Below are 22149 nucleotides of genomic sequence, written 5' to 3'. Positions count from 1 at the left end.
AGGGACCAAAAGTGCAACATTTGATTTAGGCAGCAAAAGATCTCTCTAGTGTTATCCAAAACAAAGCATACATTAAACCAATAGATTTATTGCACCAATCTCTCATTTAATCTTCTAGGATCATAAAAATGTCAATTTCTCTGTGAGACAGTTCTAGCCACACACAGCACTTGTGATTTTTGTGTTTATAAAACAGAACCCACCTCTCCTTTGAAATTGCTTTGGCTCCTGAGTCACCATCCAACCAATCTTGTCCTCAGCAGGCAGACAAGCACATATTTTACAGTCAGTGAAATATTTTTCTTTCAAAAAGGTTACAGAAAACATTTTCTAGACATTTATTCTTTTTTTCCTAAGTAATAGAAGAGAAGCAATGATTCATATGACTTCTCTATTTTAGTTGTTTCAAAAAAACTGTTAACAAGGCTTCATATTTTAAACGGAAATTTGATCTTTGCAGTTTTCCACTAAATGAGACATAAAAGTATTATATGTTAGGTGTTGAAAATAATGAAAGCTATCAGAAGAAGCACAGTTTAAAAGCCTGTCTGTAGAGACTTTATGAAGAAGAGAAACCTAGTGATACATTTGTGTAAAATAATGATCAGTGCAGAACAGGCCAGGCAAGCGTTCCCATTTCTTCTTTATTGCTGATAAAGGAAAGGGGAGAGCTTTTGAAATTGGAAATTCTAATTTCGTTCAGGTTTGGAAAGTGAAATGGAAGCATAACCATTCAAAGCTCAGAGGAAGAAATACCTCCAGCTTTACTGCCAGTTGATCAGAGAGCAGCATAGGATATCTGCAAGTATCCAAAACCCACTAAAACTTCCCATGGATAATGCACCCATCTGTGTCAAGATAAAAAAACACAGGAGCTGAACAACTTCCCATCTAAGGAATAAATTCATCACTGTCTAAAAGACCAGGACAAGTTCCCCAAGGCTCTGTGTCACCCTAAGAGTGTATTAGAGAGGATTGAATACAGAGCTGGTGGCTATTGAAGGCAAAGTCTTGATGAAGTCTGACTCCTCATAGGATTCAGAATATATTTTCTTTAAGTAAACATTTCAGTCCTACTAATTTCTTTCCTCAGGAACATCAGGAATAACATGTCATTATCCCTGATTAAGCTGGAGCACTCCCCAGTGAACCAGAAAAATGGTCTTGCCTCAAGAAACAGATTCTGAGTTTTCTCCCACAGTTTGTAAGTTGTGTTCTCTATTTACTTCCTCAACCCCCTGTGGAGCCCTGAGCATGGTCTGTCTGTGGCACACTCATGACATCTTCCTGAAATGAATCAGGATAAATCCCTCCTCCCTTTTATGAGCACGTTGCTGCTTTTGATCCATGTTGGGTGCTTTTCACTGTTCCCAATGCAGTGTGTTTGCTCAGATCCCCTTTACAACTTGTGAAGTACAGAAATGTGTTTCACTGAGTGGGAAATCTATTCATTAATAAGGAGCTGTCCCTTATGAAGGCATCACCAGGTGGAATTAGAGTGTTCTTTGTGCTGAGCCTGTTCACTTTGACAAGCCTGACTTGATCCATGTGGTTTGTGAAGGAGAAGCTACCCAAAGCTCTGGCACTCGAGGGTGCAGCTCTGATCTGACACTTTCCCAGCAGCAGCAGTGAAGCCCCCTCAACAACAGTGAATGTGATGGAAGGCAGGTAAATGCTGCTTCCTGAATGATTAAAAAACCGAGGTATAAAGAGAATACCTGAAGATGGATATCTCTCAAATGCAGTAGAGTCACTCACTGTTCAGTGTCCCTGAAAATTCATAAAGTCAGGCATGATTTTTGGGGTGCCCTAAAATATTCTAACCCAGGAGCAATGAACTGGACTGAGATAAATGTCTATTCCTGTCCCTGTGAAACTCCATCTTCCAGCATAGCTGCCCCACAGGTGTCCCCAAAACAGCAGGACCACGGGGTGACCCCACACCATAACTTAATTTTTTTTAAGGAATGTAACAACAAGGGAATCTTCAAGTCATCTGGCTGACACTGAAGTCTCTGCCCTGCAGTGCAGACAGGAGGCTCACACATCACACACAAAGGATGTGTGTACATTACCTGGCACATGCAGGATTTGGTCACTGTGTAGCTGCAGCAGCAAGGACCTCTGGGAGAACAGGGTAAGATTCCCGAGGAAGGCTGAGCCTCACCATCCCCCAGCAGTGCTGATCCTCACCTCGGCCCAATAAAAGCTTCCTCAAAAGGCTGACAGAAGTTATGGACACACTTTTCACTGTGGCAGCAAAGGACAGAAGTGCCAGGGGTGAAAGCAAGAGCCAACAGCTTCTCTCCTGGCACAGCACAGCTGGTGGTCACAATAATGGAAGAGCTTGCCTGGGTAAGAGACAGCAGAGCCTTCTCAAAGCTGATCTCAGAACGCAAAATGAACAGGATCCCAGGACCTGGATCCATGATAAATTCCACTCATTTCTGGTCCCAGAGCAGTGAGACTGTTTTTTCAATCTTGCCTCCTACAAGATAATTAAATACATAATTTTTAGAGAGAGCCACCAGAACAAGCCACTCCTGGCACTCACATCTTCCCCTGGAGATGCAATGAGCAACAGGAGAGATGTGAATCATTTAGTGCTACATTGGAAAGAGCTCATATACCACTGAAGCTTCTCTGGGATGTACAGAGCACATCTGAATCCCTCCAGAGTCTTGCTCATTCTCCTGCTCTGCCGTGTTTGTGAAAACAAGGAGGCTCAGGTGTGCTGTCCAGTGTCGTGTCTGAGGTATGTCTGTGATGCTGACAGTGTTGCACCAGGGCTGTACAGTCAGAGCACAGCTAGGACAGGAATGCTCCTTCAGTGGAAGCTGCTGGCTTACACCACACTCCTGCTCTGGGACAAGTAATGGAGTGCCACTCCAGCAAGGAGGCATTTTGCTTGAAAACAATAACCAGCTCCAACTGTGAAGTATAAAAGGTGCAATCCTGGTCTCAGATATTCATCTGGTTTCAAACAGAGCAAAGTGAGTGGACCATCAAGTACTCTCACACAGTGACATTCACAACAATTGCATCTCCTGGTGTTCTGAGCAGGATAATGCCATTACTCAGCACAATGCTGCTAATCTCGGATCCACTCTTTCCACTGAAGGAGAGAACATCAAAGCTTTAAATCTGCACCTCCTACCTGGTATCTGTCTACTGTCTCCCTCCTCTCCCCTCCCTGTTAGTCCATTATGACCTGAAGTCCTTGCCTTATCGCATTCAGCAGTTGTCTGATCAGTTCAGGAGTTAAAAGAACTTGGAGCTGTATCTTGGCTTGCGTGACAGCATTTTTAAATGTCTGCAAGCCTCTGGCAAGCAGAACTTGGTGCCAGGGTTTTTTTTCATGTAATACCTTGGAGTGACTTGGCATATTCATGACTCTGGAGGGTCCTTGAACAGACATTCAGTAGAACAGTTTGCACAGAGACACAGGCAAGCTGCCTCAGCCTTCAGAGATCCACTGCCTTAGGTTTTGTGGACTCTGAAGAGGATGACAGCCAGGAATGAAGTCCCATACCCATGCTTCCTTCCAACAAGCACTGACTTGTTTATACAAACCCCTCTGATAATATACTGTTGGAAAGTCCCAGTCAAAATAATTTTCTTGTCACACTTTAGGGCTGCACCTGTTTATTAATGCCCAAAGGCATCTATCTCATGTTAATTAGCACAATGACCTGTGAATAGAAGGAATGAGCTCTATATAGCATTGTGGTAACCATGAAACTCAAGAAGTCCCAGATATTATAAAAGGGCTATAGATATCCAAGAGAGTTTATTAACCAGCAAATTGAGCTACCCCAATTCCTACAGTACAACAGAGATAAGGATTTTATCATCAAATAGACTGATAAGAGTGCATGCCCTTGTAACTCTGGATTGAAAACATCAAATCTGCACTGTGTTACAGTCACTGCAACAACAATGTTATATTAAATTCTGTTTAGGAACTTCATTTGTAACTTGCTTTCATAGATCATCAGTTATCTGAATGCAGAACTGAAGATTTTTTTTACCACAGGACTGGTTTTTAAGTGGACACAGGGAAAAGTGTGCATACAAGGGAGTTTATGAATTTATTTCTCCTAAGATGGTTCAGGGTGCCAGAAATATCAGAATATGAGGGAGTGTGACCAGACCTGGTGAGAACACTGTAACAAAGGGGAAATATCTGCTGAGAATCAGAAAGCAGCTGCTCATTCATCTGTGGAATGGCCCCATAAGGATACAAGGGCAATCCATGGCTTGAAACAGAATAGAAGAGACAAAACAGTAATGAGTGCACTGGAGAGCACAAAGAGTTTCTGCCCCAGCTCTTCCATTTGTCAGGACACCCATGGAGCTGCTGCCATGACCATTAGTGATTGTTAGTGAGAAGCCTCAACAAGAGAAAAAAAAGCTGCTGAAAAATTCCTGGCACTGTCACCACTAAAAACCCTCCCACACCTTGATTCACAAATCACAACTTTTTTGAGAGTCTGGAATAAATATTTACCCCTGAGAATTCAAAATTTGCTTTTCTCTGCGTATTTAGCAGCACTTTCCAGTAAGATCTGCCTCCTAGATCCCCAGCTGATGGCAACACAATCATTGTAAGATGTGTTCAATGACAATGCCTTTTGCTGCAGCAGCACAGATGACAGGATTTACAAGCATCTGGGTGCTGCACTTGTCCTGTCTCATAGAAGAGGAAAGCAAGGCTCAGCAGTTTAAGATCAACTCATCAGGGATTTAACAAAAGTGGAAGAGAAAACTAGCTGAAAAGAATTATACTTTCCATCCAGAAGGAAATAAAATGTAAGTGCTGCTCTTCAAGGGAATGTGGAAGTAGCAATTAAAGGTTGTGTGAACAGGAGCTACACAGGACAGCGAGAAGGAAGTGACTGCTGCACTCACAGCAGGCATGGGGAGTGCAGAAAGGTGAAGGCAGCACAATAAATAGTTCTGAGGTTGACTCAGAAACAATTTGTGAAGCACCAGGCTCCTGAGGAAAGGCAGGTTTGGACATGATCACTGTGGCCTCCTGTCACTTGTGTCCCTCTGTCCTAGAGTACCATGGTCATGCTGTGAACATACTCAGAGCTGCACACATGAGGCAACACCCACAAAGGGAAAAGTGAAAAACTCAGTATGACTGGTGCAACTTGCAGGGAAACTTTTGCCTGATAATTGTGTTCACCTGTGAGGGCTTGAACAATGCTGCAAATGCTGCTGCTTTTACTGTGTAGAAACAGCAGTGGATGAGTCAGAACATGGAAATAGCTCAGCTGACAGTGAAACAAAGAGCCTGGTCTCCTGCCATAGTGTAGAGGCAGTCAGTGTGTTTGGAGAAGAGTAGTTCCCAATTGTGCATTCCAGCATACAGAGCAATTGCTCAGAGAACCTAACATTTCTGCAGGACCTTGTTACCTCCTTCAGCCCTTTTGTTCCCTGCAAAACTTCCTTCCAAAGACACTTTCATCCAAACTGGCACATTCTTTTCCCTTTTTCGAAGTACTTGCAGGGCTTTTTCCCCACTCTGCTTAAATTCTTTAATCAGCTCATTTTTCTTCTGCTTCTCTACCCGGTACACACTGGGAATGACAAACTTGAATATAACTTGGCACTCTGGACAGGAGTTGATGATGGATTTATTGAACTACTTGGCACATCTCCACTGTCAGATGCAGGACAAGAAGTACATGTGGTTGCAGTTGGAAGGGATCCCAAACCTCCTCTGGTGCTAGTGGTTTCTCACACAGCACTTCCACACAGGTGCTGCACACCTTGACCTGACTGGCCTGGAAAGAAAAGGCCTTCTCCATATCAAGCTCAAATGTTGCCATGCACATAATTTTGTGAGCCTTCCTCTGTTCTTGGTGGAAAGGGTGAAGCATTTGCTGCCACCTTTCTCACCCACAACCTCATGGAGGTACAAGCAGCACTCTCCCAAGTGCCACATGTATGGACACAGCTGCTCCCTGTCACCACAGGAGCTCCCAGTCCACTGCAAATTGTTTCCAAGTGGTAATGGGCCTTCACTTCCAGACTGTTATTTTGGTCACTGCACTGCTCGGAGGGCACTGGACTTCTGCTGCTCCTCACTCAAGCCACACAGATTTCTGTCCCCGAGCCTCCTCTTGCTCTGTGCTCCGTGTGGTGGTGGGACCACACTCGGGCTGTGGGGGACTGCCAGGGACAGCCCAGGGCTGTGAGCCTCATCTGATCACATCTCTGCCAAGCACTGTAGGCACACTGTCCCTTCTGGTAGTGCTTGGAGATGGTGGAGGATTTGCTTGATGGCAAATCATGTGAGAACAGACACTTGTTTGCCTCCTAACACACTCTCTGCATGTAGTAGCTGCTCTGTGCTCATCATGGCAGCACACTGCCTGGCCCCCAGCCCCTGACTTCTGGCTGTTGAGCTCAGAGAGTCCAGAGGACAGTGGCAAGAACAAGGGTACAGCAAACGAGCCCTGCAAAGAGGCACAGAAAAAAGAAGAGTTGATTTAGTCTGGGGGAAGTGGAAGAGATGCATGATAATACCCTTCAAATAGGTAAAAGTGCAGTACAGAAGGTAATAAACTATCATCTGTGTCTGCCAGGGGACAAGAAGTGATAGGTTGCAGTAAGGGAGATATATTGGTTACAATTAGGAAGGGCTCACATTAGACTGTGTGGGGAGAAGATGAAAGCACTATCACAGGAGCCTTGGAAGAGGTGAGACACCCTGTGATCAGGAATGGTTTAGCCAAAGAAGTTCTATCTCCCTCACATTTATTTCCTATGATCTTTTGTTATACTATGCTCATGATGAAAATACCCCAGAACCTGTCCCCACTCTGGGAGACCTGTGAGCAGTGCTTTAATATCTGTGTCTCAGAGACAGGCTCTTGCAAGGCTGTTCCAGCTCCTTGGGCTGCAGTGAGATTAGCTCATGTCCTTTTAATGATGTAATTAGAAAAAAACAGGATTCCAAATGAACTACTGGGTATTAACAACCCAACTGCCATTGATTTTACGTGAAGCTAACTGGAATTTCACAGAACAGACTGCATTGCCAGCCAGACCTTACAAGGACTGCAATAAGACATCTTTGCCACTATAGCAATCTCATTCCTTGAATCAACAGACCGTTTCAATCAGTTCTTGCCATGGTAGTTTTGTTATCTTACTTTTACTTAATTGGTTACTGCAGGGTTGTCTTGGAGACTTAAGATCTGCTCTTTGAAACCACTGGATTCTTATATGCAACCTAGGAAAGAGAAATGGGATTTCACACATCAAAGTTGTCAGTAACAAAACTGGACAAAATGCTGAACCACTGCATAAATGCATTATCTGGGGTCCAGCTACACAGCCATCTGCTGAGCTCAACCTTGGAGACTGGCTCCCAGCAACTGAAACCCTAAATTATTATTTTAATAATCATGTCTGAATTCTTGTCTGAAGTCAGCTGCCACTGCAGAGGGCAAGTCAAACTTTACTCTGGCCTTGTTGCCTGGGTTTGCTATCCCTCTGTGTACACTCACCAGCCCTCAGGTTTGGTTGCCCCCTCGCCAGTTTTCACATCCAGATCTCTTGCTGATTCCTCTTTTGAAGGTTTTTGTTTCTGGCGCTCAAATCTTGGCTGACAGGAGTGCAGCCATGCTGTGTGCTGATTGCAGCTGGCAGGTGGATTAGAGCCCATTCAGATGGCTGTGAAATGCCTCTGCGAGACAGAAATGGCAGAACAATGGATTATTTCACCATGAAGAGCCCAGAAAATGATGCAGACAGTCACGTGGAGGAGAGAAGCTGAGGAGCATGAAGACATAAAGCAATTTTTTCTTCCAGAAGCCCCACAAGATCTTTCCAGCTCAAAGTTTTGGAGATCTGCTGCCAGCTCCCTTCCTCCTCACCTAAGCTGGTTGATTTCTCTGAGGTACAGGATGTTCTCAATTTTTTTCCAAAATGTGTGGGAGCTACAGTTGCCAAGTAACAAAACTTCATCATTCTTTTCCTGAAATGCATAATTCCTCATTTCTCAGTTTCATGGGATGGACAGATGAAGCTGTGATCCATGACACTTGTTCACTAGCAGGATCATTTAGACTCCAGTCTTGCCCCTGGATAAATCTATTGGATAGAGTTCAGGGTGAGGAAGGGGTCTGACTGCCCTTTTGTCTCTCATCTTCAAAACCAAAACTGGGGATGCATTTCACGATTCACTGAACTGACTCAGTGACCAGTGTAATGAGATTTCATAAAGAATACAGCAACACTGCAGCCAAGGAGAGACAGCCTGGCATCTTTTTCAAGAGGTGTCCTTCCTCCTCACCTACTGAAAAGCACTCATATGATCAATCCCAAGCAAGGTCAGAACAAATCTGATAGATTCCACTCCTTCACAGGAGCCGGGAGCAAAATTCAGCTCATTGTAGTATTTGTAGAACTAAAGGAGGTCCACAGAAGGACAAACAAGATGATGAGGGATGAAGAAACTGTCTTAGGAGATGTGAATTGAACCAGGAAGGAAGAATGCTGAAAAATGAGGACAGCACAAGATTTGCAAAAGGAAGGCCCTAGGTAAGCTCTGGTTCAGCTGCTGTTCAGGAAGTCCTGGAACCAGCAGGCATTTGCTGAATCTAATAGGGGGTTGGTTAAACAGATAAAAGGAAGTGCTTTTTCACACTGTGCAAGTGAACTTCTGGAACTGGCTGCCCTGGGAAGCAGACAGAATTGTCAGAGTCAGGCAGCAATTAGACAAAATCACAAGCAAAAAGCCTAGACATGGACATTAAATGCCCTAGGCAGGGATGTCCACTTTAACACAGCTGATACAACAATTGTGGCTCTTGTTAGAGGAATGAGGGGAATGGACCACTAAAGTGGCCAAGCAAGGGTGCTTTCCCTAAATAGCATCTTTTATTGCCTCAATCTGCAACAGAGCACTGGACATGATGGATCCAGGTTTGCTGTTATTTCTTACTTGTCTCTAATTTGATAGAGGCTCTTTTCTTCCTGCACCATGGCAGAGTTCATTCCCCTTTGATCCTGCTCCCAGTAGAGCCAACAATCTACCCCAGGTTACATAAAGAACCATATAACCCCCAGATTTCATCCAAGGGTTCGTCTTCTCCTGAATATCTTGAAATCTTTTTCTGTCCCCTAATTTCCTTCTTCCTTCCACACACCAGCAAGAAGCACCATGTGGCTGAGCTGCTTGTGAATCTTGAAGATGAGCAGTGTCTGAAAGTTTGTGACACATTAGCAGAGCGACACAGTGACAACTCCATGTCTGTGCACTTCAATAAGCTAGTTATAAACAAGAGGGTTTCTCCTCTAATGTTCCCAGTCCTTGCTACCACACTGGAAAGGACTGGACTAATGAAGATTTCCTCCTGTGAGCTCCATGAGGCATCTGCACTATTCCTTCTGAACTCATTACAGCGAACAGAACATAGAGCAGAAAAAGCATTTTTTGCTGGCTATAAATCATGAGTGACACTAAAATATTGCTATTAGAAGCAGAAAAATGCTTTCCTCCCCCAGCCTCATCCAGCCCTGTGTATGTACAACACTATGGCAAAGGGTGATGGGGTGTCTGGATGGAAAATTAAATAGAGGTTGTGTTGTCTGAAGATAAATTGGTACCTCCTTTGACGTGAGTGACTTTGTCTTTTTCTGATTTGTCTTTTAACTTAAAAAACACTGAGACTAGAGATAAGGATGAGCTTTAAAACCCTAGCCTTTGTCCCCTCCCAGGCTCTCCTGAACACGTCCTGTCTCTGAAATGAGCTCAAAATGAAGATTAATGTTCTGGCAGTAATATGCAATATTATTTTTGGCATTTGAAGAATCCCAAGTTGATAAGGGAAAACTGAAAGGAAAACAAAGCTCTGTTTTTTTCAAATGCAAGCGACCAAATTCTGCTTATCCATATGAACCCAGAATCCTTTCTTTTTTTCCCAGATTCTTGCAGTAATTCCTGATTTTCACCAGAGTAGCTGATTATGGGGCCTTATTTAAAGCCCAGCACATTCAGAGACCCTGGTGGAATCACACAATAACACGACTGAAAGACAAAGGCATGAGAAGACAGTGCCAACTCCCCAGCTCCTGCCCAAAGGCTAATTTGATTTTGGACCATGTTAGCTGTAACAATGATAAGATTAACACCTGATATCAAGGGAAAAGCTGAACTGTCTGAGAGCTTCTTCAGCAGAACAGAACTCACTGCAGCTCCTCTGGCACATTAGCATATGTTAGAGGAATGGCCCCTTTCCTGGGCTAGTGTGCATTTCCCTATAGAGCCTTTGTGCAAAGCTCAGAGCAGTGTTTCTGCTGATACATTTGTGGGTATGTTGAATAAAACATGTGCCATTTGACATTGTTTGCTTGGGCTTCCACGGAGAATGGGAGAGGGCACCTGTTACTGTAAGGCAGAGAGCCATGAGAGGCTGAATCTGGCATTTCTAGGAGCAGGATGGAGCCCAGGCTCATGCAGGAGCACGTCACGTTTTTGATTCTGAGAGAGCCCTGACCAAAGGACGCAGCTCACCCTGCATTGACTGAAGTGCCAGCTGAATATGTTACCTTAAGACAAGGAAAAGTAAAAAGCCCAAACCTTTGCTCTCTGTACGTGCATTCCCTTGTTACAGACGTGTATGCTTTGGAAAATAAATGGGAAGGGATTTTCAGAACAAGCAAAGTGTTTTAGAGGCAAAATTTCTAGTGCTTAGAAAGGCTCCTGTGTCCAAAGCACAGCCTGTGCTCTGCAAATTTCAATGTGCTTTGTCAAGGCTGGAAGTTTGATAAAAGACTGGTTCTCAAGAGCTCTTAGGGCATCCTGTTCTAGGGAACAACAGTTATTGATGCTGCTGGTTTTAAACTAAGAAGTTGTCACATCTCAGCTGTTCTTGGATTTGACTGGCATGTGAGGAATGGTTGCATGGAATAGCTAGAGGCATTGCCACCTGTTGTGTCTATTCAAAGTTAATAATTTTCTAGGCAATTAAGAACTGTGCAGTGGTACATTTTATAATTCAAGATTTGTATGATGTGACCAGAAGGAGCGTCCTAGCATAAGAAATAGGATGCTTCTAAAGGAATTCAGGATCTCCCTCCTAAAAGCTGTGAAATATTCTCAGGTCAGTTCAGAGAAGCAGCATGTTGAGAAGGATCTCAGCAAGAATCAGGAAGAGCCCTAGAGGAAATTCGTTTGGCCACCAGGTGCAACACTGTCTTCCAGATAAGCTTTGATGGAACACTTGTTCATTTCGTTTCTGTCACGGTGTTTCCAGCTCTGTAATGAAATGCCTCATCCCTGGCAGCTGTTGTGCCAGTGACAGGAGTTGTTCTGTCCCACGGCAGTGACACCAGGGCCAGCTCTGCAGAGAGGAGAGTCGCTGGCCAGGCAGTCACAGATGTGCCTTTGGCAAGGAACAGTGGGAAGATGACTCCAAGATTATCTGTAACTACTAAAGGATATGCCCTTGACACCCACAGAGCAGGGTCATACCTCTCCTGAGCTCTAAATAGTTCAAAAGCTAAAAAAGCTGCCAGTCTTCGGTTTCATGAAGCTGATCGTGGCAGTAAGGCCATCTTTAACAGGGTGTTAATATTTGGGGAACCTTCATTTCCGAGAGATTTCTGTTTCATGGAAACAAATTAATTCTTGTCTTCTATGCAGTCACAATAATCAGAACATACTCTTTATCTACTCTGACCACCCTTTGTTAAGCAGCTTTGCTTCCTTGCTCCCCACCTTCTCTTGTTCTGTTTGGTACTGGACACTAAGGCCCCTTTCCCTCAATAGAGGCATCATAGTTTTCCACAGGAATACACATAGTATGCACCACTAAGAGCTGGTTTCCTTGCCAGCAGCGGGTGTGGAAGGTTGTAACTTTTTCCAATGGCAAGGAAAAAACAGAGAGCTCACTGGGCACAAATCTACCAGTGAAGCTGCACAAGTGAATTAAACAGAGCAAACAAGAACTTTGCTGTTACCTTTCAAGTAAATAGTTTCTCCTTCTCAGTTTGCTCCAGCATAAAAATCCCTCTGCCCTGTACATGCCACTGACAGTATTTATTTTTTAAGAACTTGGATCTGTTTATTTATTTATCCATATTTAGTTTAAAAGTCTGGGCTCAAAATTAAACAGTCATTCATAATGTCATTATCTGCCTTGCTCTGCAGTTAGATACTGTGTGTGGTGTCACAGGACAAAACCTTTGGCAAGGCCTCTAGAAGAGCAATTTAGCTCCTCATCCATCTTGCCTGGCAGCATGATTGGCTTCCAAGCTTGCACTGCTAAATTTGTTATTTTACTCTGACTTATATTATTGAGTGTTAAATCACTTTCTGAAGTGTTTATTGGTAATAGTTGAATTCTTTCCACCCATTTGAGCTACTTTTAAAACATAAACATTTCCTTGTATCGTGGAGCTTGGTGGAAAGGTGGGGAGAGTTCCTCAGGAGGATGGGATGTAGAAATGACCAGCTCATTAAGTAGGAACAGAATTTACCAGTGTTGTGGAGGAGAATATCCTCCCCCTTCCATCAGGATGAAACAGTAAACTCCCACTGCCACTCCACAGCACTCACATGAAGAAGGTGAACTTGTGTCTTGGTTCTCCCATCATGTCTTGGTCTGCCAGGAAGCAGATGACCTGTTTACTGGAACACCAATGACTTCCTGACAGGATCTTTGTAGATCCTGACTCTCCCTGGATAGAAGGCCAGGCTGTGACCTGCAGGGTCAGGTGCTGAGGAGGTTATTAGGCACCAACATGCCCATGCTTCTAAGTGTGAAGTGTGGTCTGCAGCCCCTCTCTGGCACTGATGTCTCCTGGGAAGGAACCAGAAACAATTTTCTTATTCCTATTTAGGAAAATGGAGCAGAGGATCAGAGAGCAGAAATAAACAAAGAGCTTAAAATCTACTGTGGCAGTTAGAAGCTGAGCTGGAGAACAAAGGCCAGAGGCAGGTCAAGCTAGAGAGAAGGCAGAATTTCAAAGAAGCCCTTTGGCAACTGATCTCTTGAGGACCCAGATGTGAGAGCCCAGCAGCCTGATCCAGGCCGGTGTACTCAGTACTGCAGGTCCTCTTACCTCTTGCCCTTGCTTCAGTGAAGACTTACAAATCAAAATTTTTCTTTTAATTTTATTTTTAATGAGGAGGTCTGTTGAGTCTCTTTCCTGCATCTGGGAGTTACTTTCCAATCTGATGAACACTGACTTTTAGAGATGACACCAAGATCACAGTAGCAATCAAGACTCCTTTGATGGCAGAGCTAAAAATACACTCCCCAGCTGACACAAGCCTTCAGGAGGAGAACACAGAGTTTGGTTTGAAAGAATACATCTTCCTTAGTCTCCATGTCTTCTGCCAGAGGACACCAAGTCTGTGAAAACCATGCAAGCAGGTTGCATCTGTCTTCTGAAATGAAGCACCCATATACAGACCCATACTACCTTCAGCCTCAGCAAGGGCAAAGCTTTAAACCCTCTGAGTGCCTCGGAGAGTGGTTTCATTGGCAGTTTTTTGCCTCTCTGGCCATGATGGCATTTGTCAAGTTACTGCATGGCAGGAGCCACATTTTTAGCTGCGTGCCCTTGACAATCCCTTAGGAAAGGAAAGATCTGGGGCAGCTGATGGACAGGACTGAAACTGAGCCTATCTGCTTCCCTTCCTGCTCTCCTCCCTGCTAATTACAGGGCGCTGGCACACAAGCCCTGGCTAATGAGGCATTCCCAAAGCCCTGCTTCTGCACTTGCAAAGGAGACTGTGGTGAGTAGTGCCACTGCCACCTCCTGGGCTTTCGGAGGACTTGAGCACATCCCGTGGGCTGCAAATGCAGATTTATGCAAATGTTGGGCAAGAGAGCATGGATTGCCCAGCTTCAATCTGTGCCAGCCCGCTCTCTCCCCGGGTCAGAGGAGTGATGGCACTAACAAGCAGGTGTTTTCAGAACAGAGTGCAGGTCTCCCTCCCCTTGGAGGCATTAGATGGATCATTAAGGCTTTTGGGTAGGAGATGTACAGATGAACAATCACACACAATATCAGCTCCACATTTGTAATGTGTAATGTGTCAGGGGGTAAAATGTTGAGCAACCCACTTTGGCAAATGGAAATAGCAAGAAGGGTGTATTTTTCTGGTTAAATGAAAGCCTTCTGTGTGTGTTATTTTTTCTTGTGTCTCCATGCATAACTTGAACGCAGCGAAAGGAAAAATTAATTTATTTGGTCAGACAAAAATACACCAGATTTATTGTTTTGAGAGATACAGGGGGTATTTCGTATTTCTACATGGCTGCTGTAGCTATAATTGGCAGCACAATGCTCTGTCAAAAAAAGGCATTCACCCAAGAATGTCTCTGGGCCCAGCCAGCCTCAGTCCTGGAGGTGGATGTCCCATCCCTAAACCTCTGTGGGCAGTGCTCCATTGCCAGGAGTCTGTTTGATGCTGCCATTTAGGGTGTTGGCCCTGAAGATGTAAGACCTGCCTCTGACTGAGCCTTCAGTGTGGATGCTTTCGGGCTTGTTCTGGCAACGGAAGAACATAAGGAAGCCATTCCTGTAGTTCTTGTTCATCCATCCATAGAGCAGGGGGTTGACAAACGTAGAGCACATGGCCCCAACATGGAAGACAGTGTACAGGAGTTTGTACTCATGGAAGATAAGAACCAGATCAAGATCAATGGCAAGCTGGAATATGTGGAAGGGGAGCCAGCAGACTGCAAATACCACAACTACCATCACGAGCATTTTGGTTGTCTTCCTCCTCCTGCACTGGTTTTCATTCCTAGAAGTGGGACTAACGTGGTTTTTCAGCTTGAACCAGATCCTGGTGTAGGCATAACAAATAATTGCAAGAGGAAGAACGTACTGCAGGAGGAGCATGGACAGACTGTAGATGGTGGCATCTCTGTTGTTAGCAGAGGGCCATTTTTCTGAGCAAACAGCCATTTTGAGGTTAATGGATGGGATTTCCTCGTATCGGTACTCCCTGAAGATGGCCAGAGGCCCTGCTAGGATGGCTGCTGCCAGCCACATGACAGCTATGATGGTGAAGCTGAGCCTCTTGGAAATCCTGCTGTCCAGGTGGAAGACAATACAGCGGTACCTATCCAGGGCAATCACAGTCAGGGTGAGAGTGGACACATGGACACTCAGAGCCTGAGCATAAGGAACCAGGTGACAAAGGACAGCTCCAAACTTCCACTCGTCCAGCAGGGTGTACACTAGGGTGAAAGGCAGACAGAGTGTGTCCACCATCAGGTCTGCCAGGGCCAGGTTAGCTATGAAGAAGTTGGTGACAGTCCTCATGGTCTTGTACTTCACTATGATGTAGATGACCAGGGAGTTTCCGATGAACCCCAGCAGAATGATGAGGGAGTAGGCAGCAATCAGGATGACCTGGACCCCCAGGATCTTGGTGCTGTCCATCATGACACTGCGGGACCCAGAGAGATCCTGGGTAGGAGTGACAAAGTCCTTGGCATGCCAGCCATGTGGCAGCTTCTCATCTAATGCTGTCTTCTCCATGGTGAATGTGCTGTTGGCTCTCTCCAATGGTCCCATGCCTGGCCTGAGACTTTCTGTAAGGAGGAGAAGGGGGTCTGGAACACAGACATAAAAGAAGTGAGAGCAGAGGTTGCACTCACCTTTGATGAGATTAATTGTCTACAAAAATTCCCTAACGCCTTAAGAACTAGGAAAGCAGAGAGACAAAGCATTCTCAAAGTCAAGGTGTTCTTCTCCACCTCCCTGTAATTTATTTATTTCCAGATTGTGCACCAGGGTTTTTTCTGTTTCTTATTTCTCACCTCTCCAGGCAAAAATATCTGTTCGTTTGCCACTGCTCCTGCTCGTGATGCTGCCACCCCATCCACCCAGTACTGTCTGCTCTCCCTCCCAGTAATGTGGGTAGCACAACTAATGACATTTCATGAGCCAGTCTCTGTGATCAAATATCTCATAGCCATTCCCTGGCCCTCATCATCAGGCCCTCAAGGTCCTGTGAAGCAACTTGACAAACCAGTTTTCTTCTTCCTTCCCCTGCCAGTCTTAGGGTTCCCAGGCATCAGGCAATTGTTGCCTGCCTTGGTGGCTTTGAAGGTCACAGGCACCCAGCCAGGCAGGGCTTGTGTCCCCACCACAGAAGAGGGAAGTGTGACAGCACACAGAGCAGTTACAAGTCCTAAGTAAGGAGCTGCTGGACAGTGAGACCTGTGAACCCTATGGCCAGGAGACACCTCCACCATCCTCTGCTTTCTCTAAGGATTCAGTGAGTGGCTCATATTCCTTTATAGGATTTTTGAGTCTAGATTATGATTGTTACAATGATACAACAAACTGTGTGTTAGGATTTGGCCCAATCTGAAGAGGGTCCAGGTGATTATAAATTATAAGTTGAATTATAAATTCTGTATTACTTAGGTGATTAGAAATCATAAATAATTTATAAATTCTGTATTTTGCTATTTGTAGATTGTACTATGTTGATTCTGTTTGCAGAAATCCTGTGCTGTTTCCATCATAAATTCATCAGTTCTACACTAATCATAATACCCTGATAAAGAAACAAAGCTCTGTCACCATGATTTGGTGCCATCTTCATTCTGCCCAGGACCCCTAAAAGAACCTCTCTGTCCTCTCAGTGTTGGTGACACCCAGGCATCCTCTGGCTAAGCAGAGGAGGGAGCTCCTGCAGGGACATGCATGTGCAGGGCATAAACCACTGAAGCTGTGAAGAAGCCTCCCACAGAGCTGCTGCTGAGCATCCAGGCACAGAGGGGCCGAGAGCCAGAGCCCCAGCATCCATCAGCCTCAAGTGCCTGCGTGGGATGGCTGTGGGAGCAGGGAGCCCAGAGCTGAGGCAGCCTGGAAGCCCTGGCTGGCATTAGGTGCCACTGGAACAGCAGTGTTGGCACAGCAGGGTGTTCATTTAATCCAAATACGGCAGGAGAAAAGCCAGCTCTGTTACTGGCTCCTCCTCAGCCTCCGTGGCTCAGGATTGCTGTGGGCTATGTGGAGAGGGGTGGACATGGCCTCTCACTTATCGCCTCTCCGCAGCCCCATTCCCACTGCAAACTTAAACAAAAGTGAGCAAAAGTCACCACCCTGCCCAAGCAGGGAGGTCAGCAAAGCATTGTGTTTTCTCTGACCTGCAGAGAAGGGGGAAGATGCCCTTTCACTAAGGGAAGGGAGGCAAAGAGCTTAAATGAAGTGGGAATTAGAGGCAGACTTCTGGCTATCTTCTGAGGCTCCTCAAGCAGGGAACTGGGTTTGTCCCAGAAAAGATGTGAGCACTGCTGACTGGGTGCTGGTGGGCTTCCTGCAAGTCCCATGCAAGCCCAAGGTTTCAGGGCAGCCTGTCCTTGGGGAGGGAGGATGCTTTGCAATTGCATTTCAACCTAAGCTAAAACATCTGCTTGTCCTGTCATCCCTCCTCAGAGCAAGGCTGTGATTCCCCCTCAGGAGCTGCTCCCAGGAGTCTGCCTGGTCAGCTGCAAAGCCAGGACCCTGCTGAGGCTCAGCAGAAGAGCTGCCTGCACTAAAACCACCCCTGCTGGCACCCTTTCTCTTTCCCTCTCCCTGTCCAGTTGCTTGCCTAACATCTCACTCTGCAGACTGATTTATTCCAGTGGTAAATGAGGGTGTTGGGCTCAGACACTCTGAGATAGGGGACACCATGTAGCTGCTGCCAGGAGGGTAGGAAGCAGAGGAAAAAATGGGTGGATCTGCTAGGGTCAGGGTTTGTTTAAGGGTGATCTCAGACCTCCACAACGCCCCTGCCTCAGCCTTGGAAAGACCAAGGGGAAGCTCCAGCTTCTAAGACAGGAGAGAGGAGCTCAGAGCCATGCCACACAGTGGGTGCAGGGCAGAGCAGAGCAGGGGAACAGGGCCCTGGGAAGGTGGCACAGCCCAGCCCCTTTGGCAGCCAGCTGTGCTGCAGCTGGCCCTGAGCAAACCCCACTGCCAGGAGAGCAAGGTCAGCCAAGGAAACAGAGCTAGGGACACTTTCAGTGACTGTATTTTCCCTGCTTGACATCTATGTGGGATTTAAACCTTCTGGATTGTCCAGCGTTACCTTATCACTTGTTACCGCCTTTTCTGTGGCTTGCCTGTTCCATTTATCTTCAGTACCAACTCCTGGCAGCAGGCCAGTGGACACTCCCTTCTCTTTTTCTCCCTCTCATCCACCAACTGGCTGCCAGTTCCCATGCTCACATCTCAGCCTATTTCCCTTTGCTGGAGACTGGCAGCTGCCCACCATCTGAGAGGAGCCAGGAACACCATGGCTATTGGAGCAGCTTCACTTCCTAACAAAATGGCCTTAATGGAGTCACTATTTCATTTTGTTTGTTTTGTTTTTCCTACAAATCAATTAAGGCATTTTAATTAAGAGACAAAATGATTACAATAAATGTTCCCACTCCAGGAGCTGTCTGGAGGTCACTGGGATGCTGCTAGGAGTGGACTGAGGTCTGTTCCAGCAAGTAATGGAAGTACTGGCATATGTGTAGGCTGCTGTCAGGCCCCATGCCTAACAGGCCTGCCAGACTAGATGAAAAAATCCTTGGAGCTGAGAGCCAACTGTTTTTGGGACAAGAAAGCAGCTGGAGAGACCAGGGGGAGGCAGAAGTACTATCCAGGTCCTTTCCTCTGTGCTGAGTTGTCATGAAGGGTTGCAGAAACAGAGTACCAAGATAACCCCAACCCTCACCCCTGCTCCAGCTGAGGCTCAGCCTGAGGCAGGGCTGGGACCAGGGATGGCTCCCAGTGAGACAGAGCTGTTCCCTGCACCAGCAGGCTTCAGCCTTCAGGAAGAGGAGAAGCACAGCACAGCCCTTCACTCAGCACACTGCTGTCAATGACTGGGACAGTGACCAAAGTGACAGCTCCATCCCTACAGAGGGCCCAGACCAGGTGCCCTGGGGCTCATCCACCTCTGCTTCCTGGGGCACCCCAGCTCCCTCCATGTCCCTGCTGCAGTCCCAGGCATTCAGCCAGGCTGGAAGAGGCACATCCAGACCTGGAAGAGCCATCTGTAAAACCTGGCAGGGTTCAGAAAGCAAGGCTGGATGGGTGGTCAGAGGGCTGGAGAAAACAAAGATTGTTAATTAGAATTTCTCTTTTTGTCCAAGCAGTGAGACTGGAGTCCATGGCACCAAAGGAGGGAGTGAAGGGTCTTGGGCCAGTCTCTGCTCTTTGGTTAATGACAAACTCTTCCTACAGCAGTGCTGGAGTGTGAGGGCTGAGGCTGATAGACACTTCCATGGCTTGGCTCACTGATTTATTCCATGCTTGTCCTTCCTCCAAAGCAGCTCAACTCCACCAAATCCCTTAATCTCCAGCAGCCCAATCAGGAGCGCTGATTCATCTCATTCTCAGACCTATACCCAGACAGACATCCATGATAAGGAGGTCTGAGACCATCCCTCACCAAGAGAAGCTGGTGGTCACCCTGGGACAAGCCACCTTCTACCACCTTCACGTTCCCTTCAAGAGGCAGCAGTGTTTTCAGTGTCCCTGCACCCCACAGCACAGCACTTAAAGGAGGACAACACAAAAAATGGGAATATGGAGGTTAACCAGCCTGCCAGAGACCACACAGCACATCCACAGCAGGGCTTGGGCAGAGCCCGAGTTTTCTAAGTCCAGCCTCCTGTATTCACCACCAGAGAGGTGCTGCCTCTCAGCATAAAACCTGAACATAGATCTCAGGAACTGCATGAAAATGCAATATGTGACTGATGGAGGGGAACAAATTTTATCTTCTCTCTGCAATAGGCAGGTTTCAGGACAAACAGCAGCTCTGGATGATTTCCTGAAGCCAAAGAACAGACAGAAATTATCCCAGCTCCTTCTATCTCCAGTGAAGGGGTGATTGCCTTGCTATGATACTCTAGCAAAAGGGAAGACCCTCTGACCAGCCCACCATCTGCTGCAGCTCTCTAAGTTATCTATCCAACTGAGGGCCACTGCTGCAGAAACCTCATGGCATCAGACACTCATTGCTACCCAGAACTGCTCCTGGGGGACCCCAGCGTAGAACTGGCACTGGGAGACAAAGTGCAAGGATGAGGAGATACACCAGGCAGTTCTTGTGGTTCCTCACACTAAATATTTTCATGTCCCAGCCTAGCTGGAGCCATGGAAGACTATGAAGGGGACAAGGCAATGAGGATGCTGTAATCACCCAGCTCTGGACAGGATGAAAAAGGAGGTGGTGAGAAGAGATCTGTTTGGCAGGCATACATGCTTTCTCATGGGAATTTATCCTACAGAAAGCAGGGAGAGCAGTGCAGGGCAGTAGTGGGATGTGCCATGGGAGCAGAGCAAGGCTGGCTGGGACATAGGGATCAATGGGTGACACTGAGATACAGACACACCAGTTGCTGGGGCTGTAGAAAGGAAGAGACAGCGTGGTGGATGGATCCTGGTTAACCTGGGGAATCTGTTACCTCCTGAAAATTATGGAGTCTGGGATAGGTGGGACAGTGGAACAGAGGGAAATAACAATTCACTGACAGAACAAATAGAGAAAATGCAATATCCTTCTTTGGGACAGACCAGAAACTCTGTAGGTGAAATGCATCTGCAGCAGGACTATAAGAGGATTTCTCTGTTCAAGCACTAACATGCAATGGGTGCTGAGAGAAAGCAAGCACTGATTTTCCTCCTGTATCCCATATCCCCCTTTGCATGTCCCTCTCTGATCTGTGTCAGAGAGCTGAGTGCAGCAGCGTGTGCAGTCCCAGCACGGAGGAGCTGACGAGGTTTGTACCAAGCCACAAGGAGGCAGACTGCAGGAGACATCAGGATATCTCAGGCAGCCACGCACCTCAGCCCCTCACCTGCACCTCTGGAGCTGGATGTGCCCGGGTTCTGCAGCACCCTGGAGCAGCCTGCTCTCCTGACTGCTCTCACTCAGCTTCCTGCTTCCCACACTCCCTACTTCTGCTCAGGGATCTTTCAAAACTCAAAACCTGTCAGTATTTCATTAGCTTTTTCTATTCCAGCTCTCAGGGCTGTCAGCCCCCAAATCCAGCTTCCCACAGATGCTTGGACCTTTTTTGCCTGAACCATGTGGCATGGACAAGACCTGGCCCCCTCTCATCCCTGCTGCTCAGGTGAGCCCCCCTTGACCCACCTGCAAAGGCCAGAGCTTCCTCCTCCTGCAGGAACCGAGCTCTCACCTCCAGTCACTGTCTCATCGCTGGCCAGGACGGAGCGCTTGGTCCTCTCCACTCTCTGGAAGTCAACCTGTGGCAAAGGAGTGAAAAGCACTTTTCTGTAACTGTCCTCGGAAGAGAGAGGACGTCAGGTGAGGATCTGGGCTGCTGGAGAGTGTTTCATGGCCAGGAGTAGCTTTGGAAGCCGTCCCTGAGCAGCGGAGAGCCCCTCTGGCAGGGTGACTGACAGCCCCGTCTCACGAAGCTGGATGCTGTCTTCGCTCCTGAGTGAGAGAAAGGCAGAGAGCGTGTGTTTAACAAACAGCAATGGAAAGGGGGAGGGAGCCTGCTGCTGCTGTTTATACAGTGTTCAGCCACTGAGGGGCTTCTTGCATCGAGCAGAGAGAAGCCTTTCCACCACATCCAGTTTCCTCTCCCGGGAGAAGCGCTGGGAGCTGGAGCTCTGCAGGCTCCCCGTCCGTACCACGGACCTGGGCAAGTGTTATCTGCCCTCACTCCACAGCTGTCTCATCTCCTCAAGCTTTGAACTCATTGGGACTGGCACAGTCATGTCCAGAGGGGATCTCCCATGCAGCAAGAGGTCTGCAGGTCCTGCAGCTCAGCAGAGCTTTCACAGGCCTCCCTCCACCCTCCTCTGTCTCAGTGCTTGCACAGTGCTCAGAGCAATCTGCAGCTTTGGGTTGGGACTTCAGGGACTCCTGAGATACAAACAGAAATAATGATGAAAAAGTTTTAACCACTTTGCAGTGGCTTGGTCAGCTCCAGAGCCAAATTCATTGTGGATGTGGAAACCACATGAGTGACTTTCAATTTTAAGATGCTCAGCATTGTCCACACACCTGAAGTAAAAAAGAGAGAAAGACAGAAAAGCAGCATCCTCATGTCCAAATCTGCAAAATCCAAGCTTGCTGGAGGCCAGGAATGCACTCTAAACACAGGGAAGCAGATAAGTGCAGATAAGCCC

At 46.7% G+C, this 22149-nt stretch overlaps 1 protein-coding gene and 1 pseudogene across 1 annotated transcript; both read right to left on the bottom strand.

The window, feature by feature from the left end:
- Window positions 1-1987: 1987 nt before the first annotated feature.
- LOC121361470 lies at window positions 1988-7684 on the bottom strand (annotated as a pseudogene).
- A 6707-nt stretch (window positions 7685-14391) lies between these two features.
- LOC121361402 (neuropeptide Y receptor type 2-like) lies at window positions 14392-21175 on the bottom strand. The gene is made up of 2 exons (XM_041482071.1): window positions 21143-21175; window positions 14392-15602 (listed from the first exon to the last, which is right to left on the bottom strand). Exon 2 carries the CDS (start codon window positions 15562-15564, stop codon window positions 14401-14403), a length of 1164 nt encoding a protein of 387 aa, XP_041338005.1. The 5' UTR covers window positions 15565-15602; window positions 21143-21175; the 3' UTR covers window positions 14392-14400.
- Between the last annotated feature and the right edge of the window lie 974 nt (window positions 21176-22149).

Source organism: Pyrgilauda ruficollis, unplaced genomic scaffold, assembly GCF_017590135.1.
Source record: "Pyrgilauda ruficollis isolate IOZ18807 unplaced genomic scaffold, ASM1759013v1 scaffold57, whole genome shotgun sequence".
NCBI lineage: Eukaryota > Metazoa > Chordata > Aves > Passeriformes > Passeridae > Pyrgilauda > Pyrgilauda ruficollis.
The sequence above is the reverse complement of the archived record's forward strand: the minus strand, read 5'-3'. Positions and strand labels throughout refer to the sequence as shown.

Bases quoted from the DNA above. Each gene is read 5' to 3' on its own strand.
- LOC121361402 (XM_041482071.1), bottom strand. From the start codon at position 15,564: ATGGGACCATTGGAGAGAGCCAACAGCACATTCACCATGGAGAAGACA.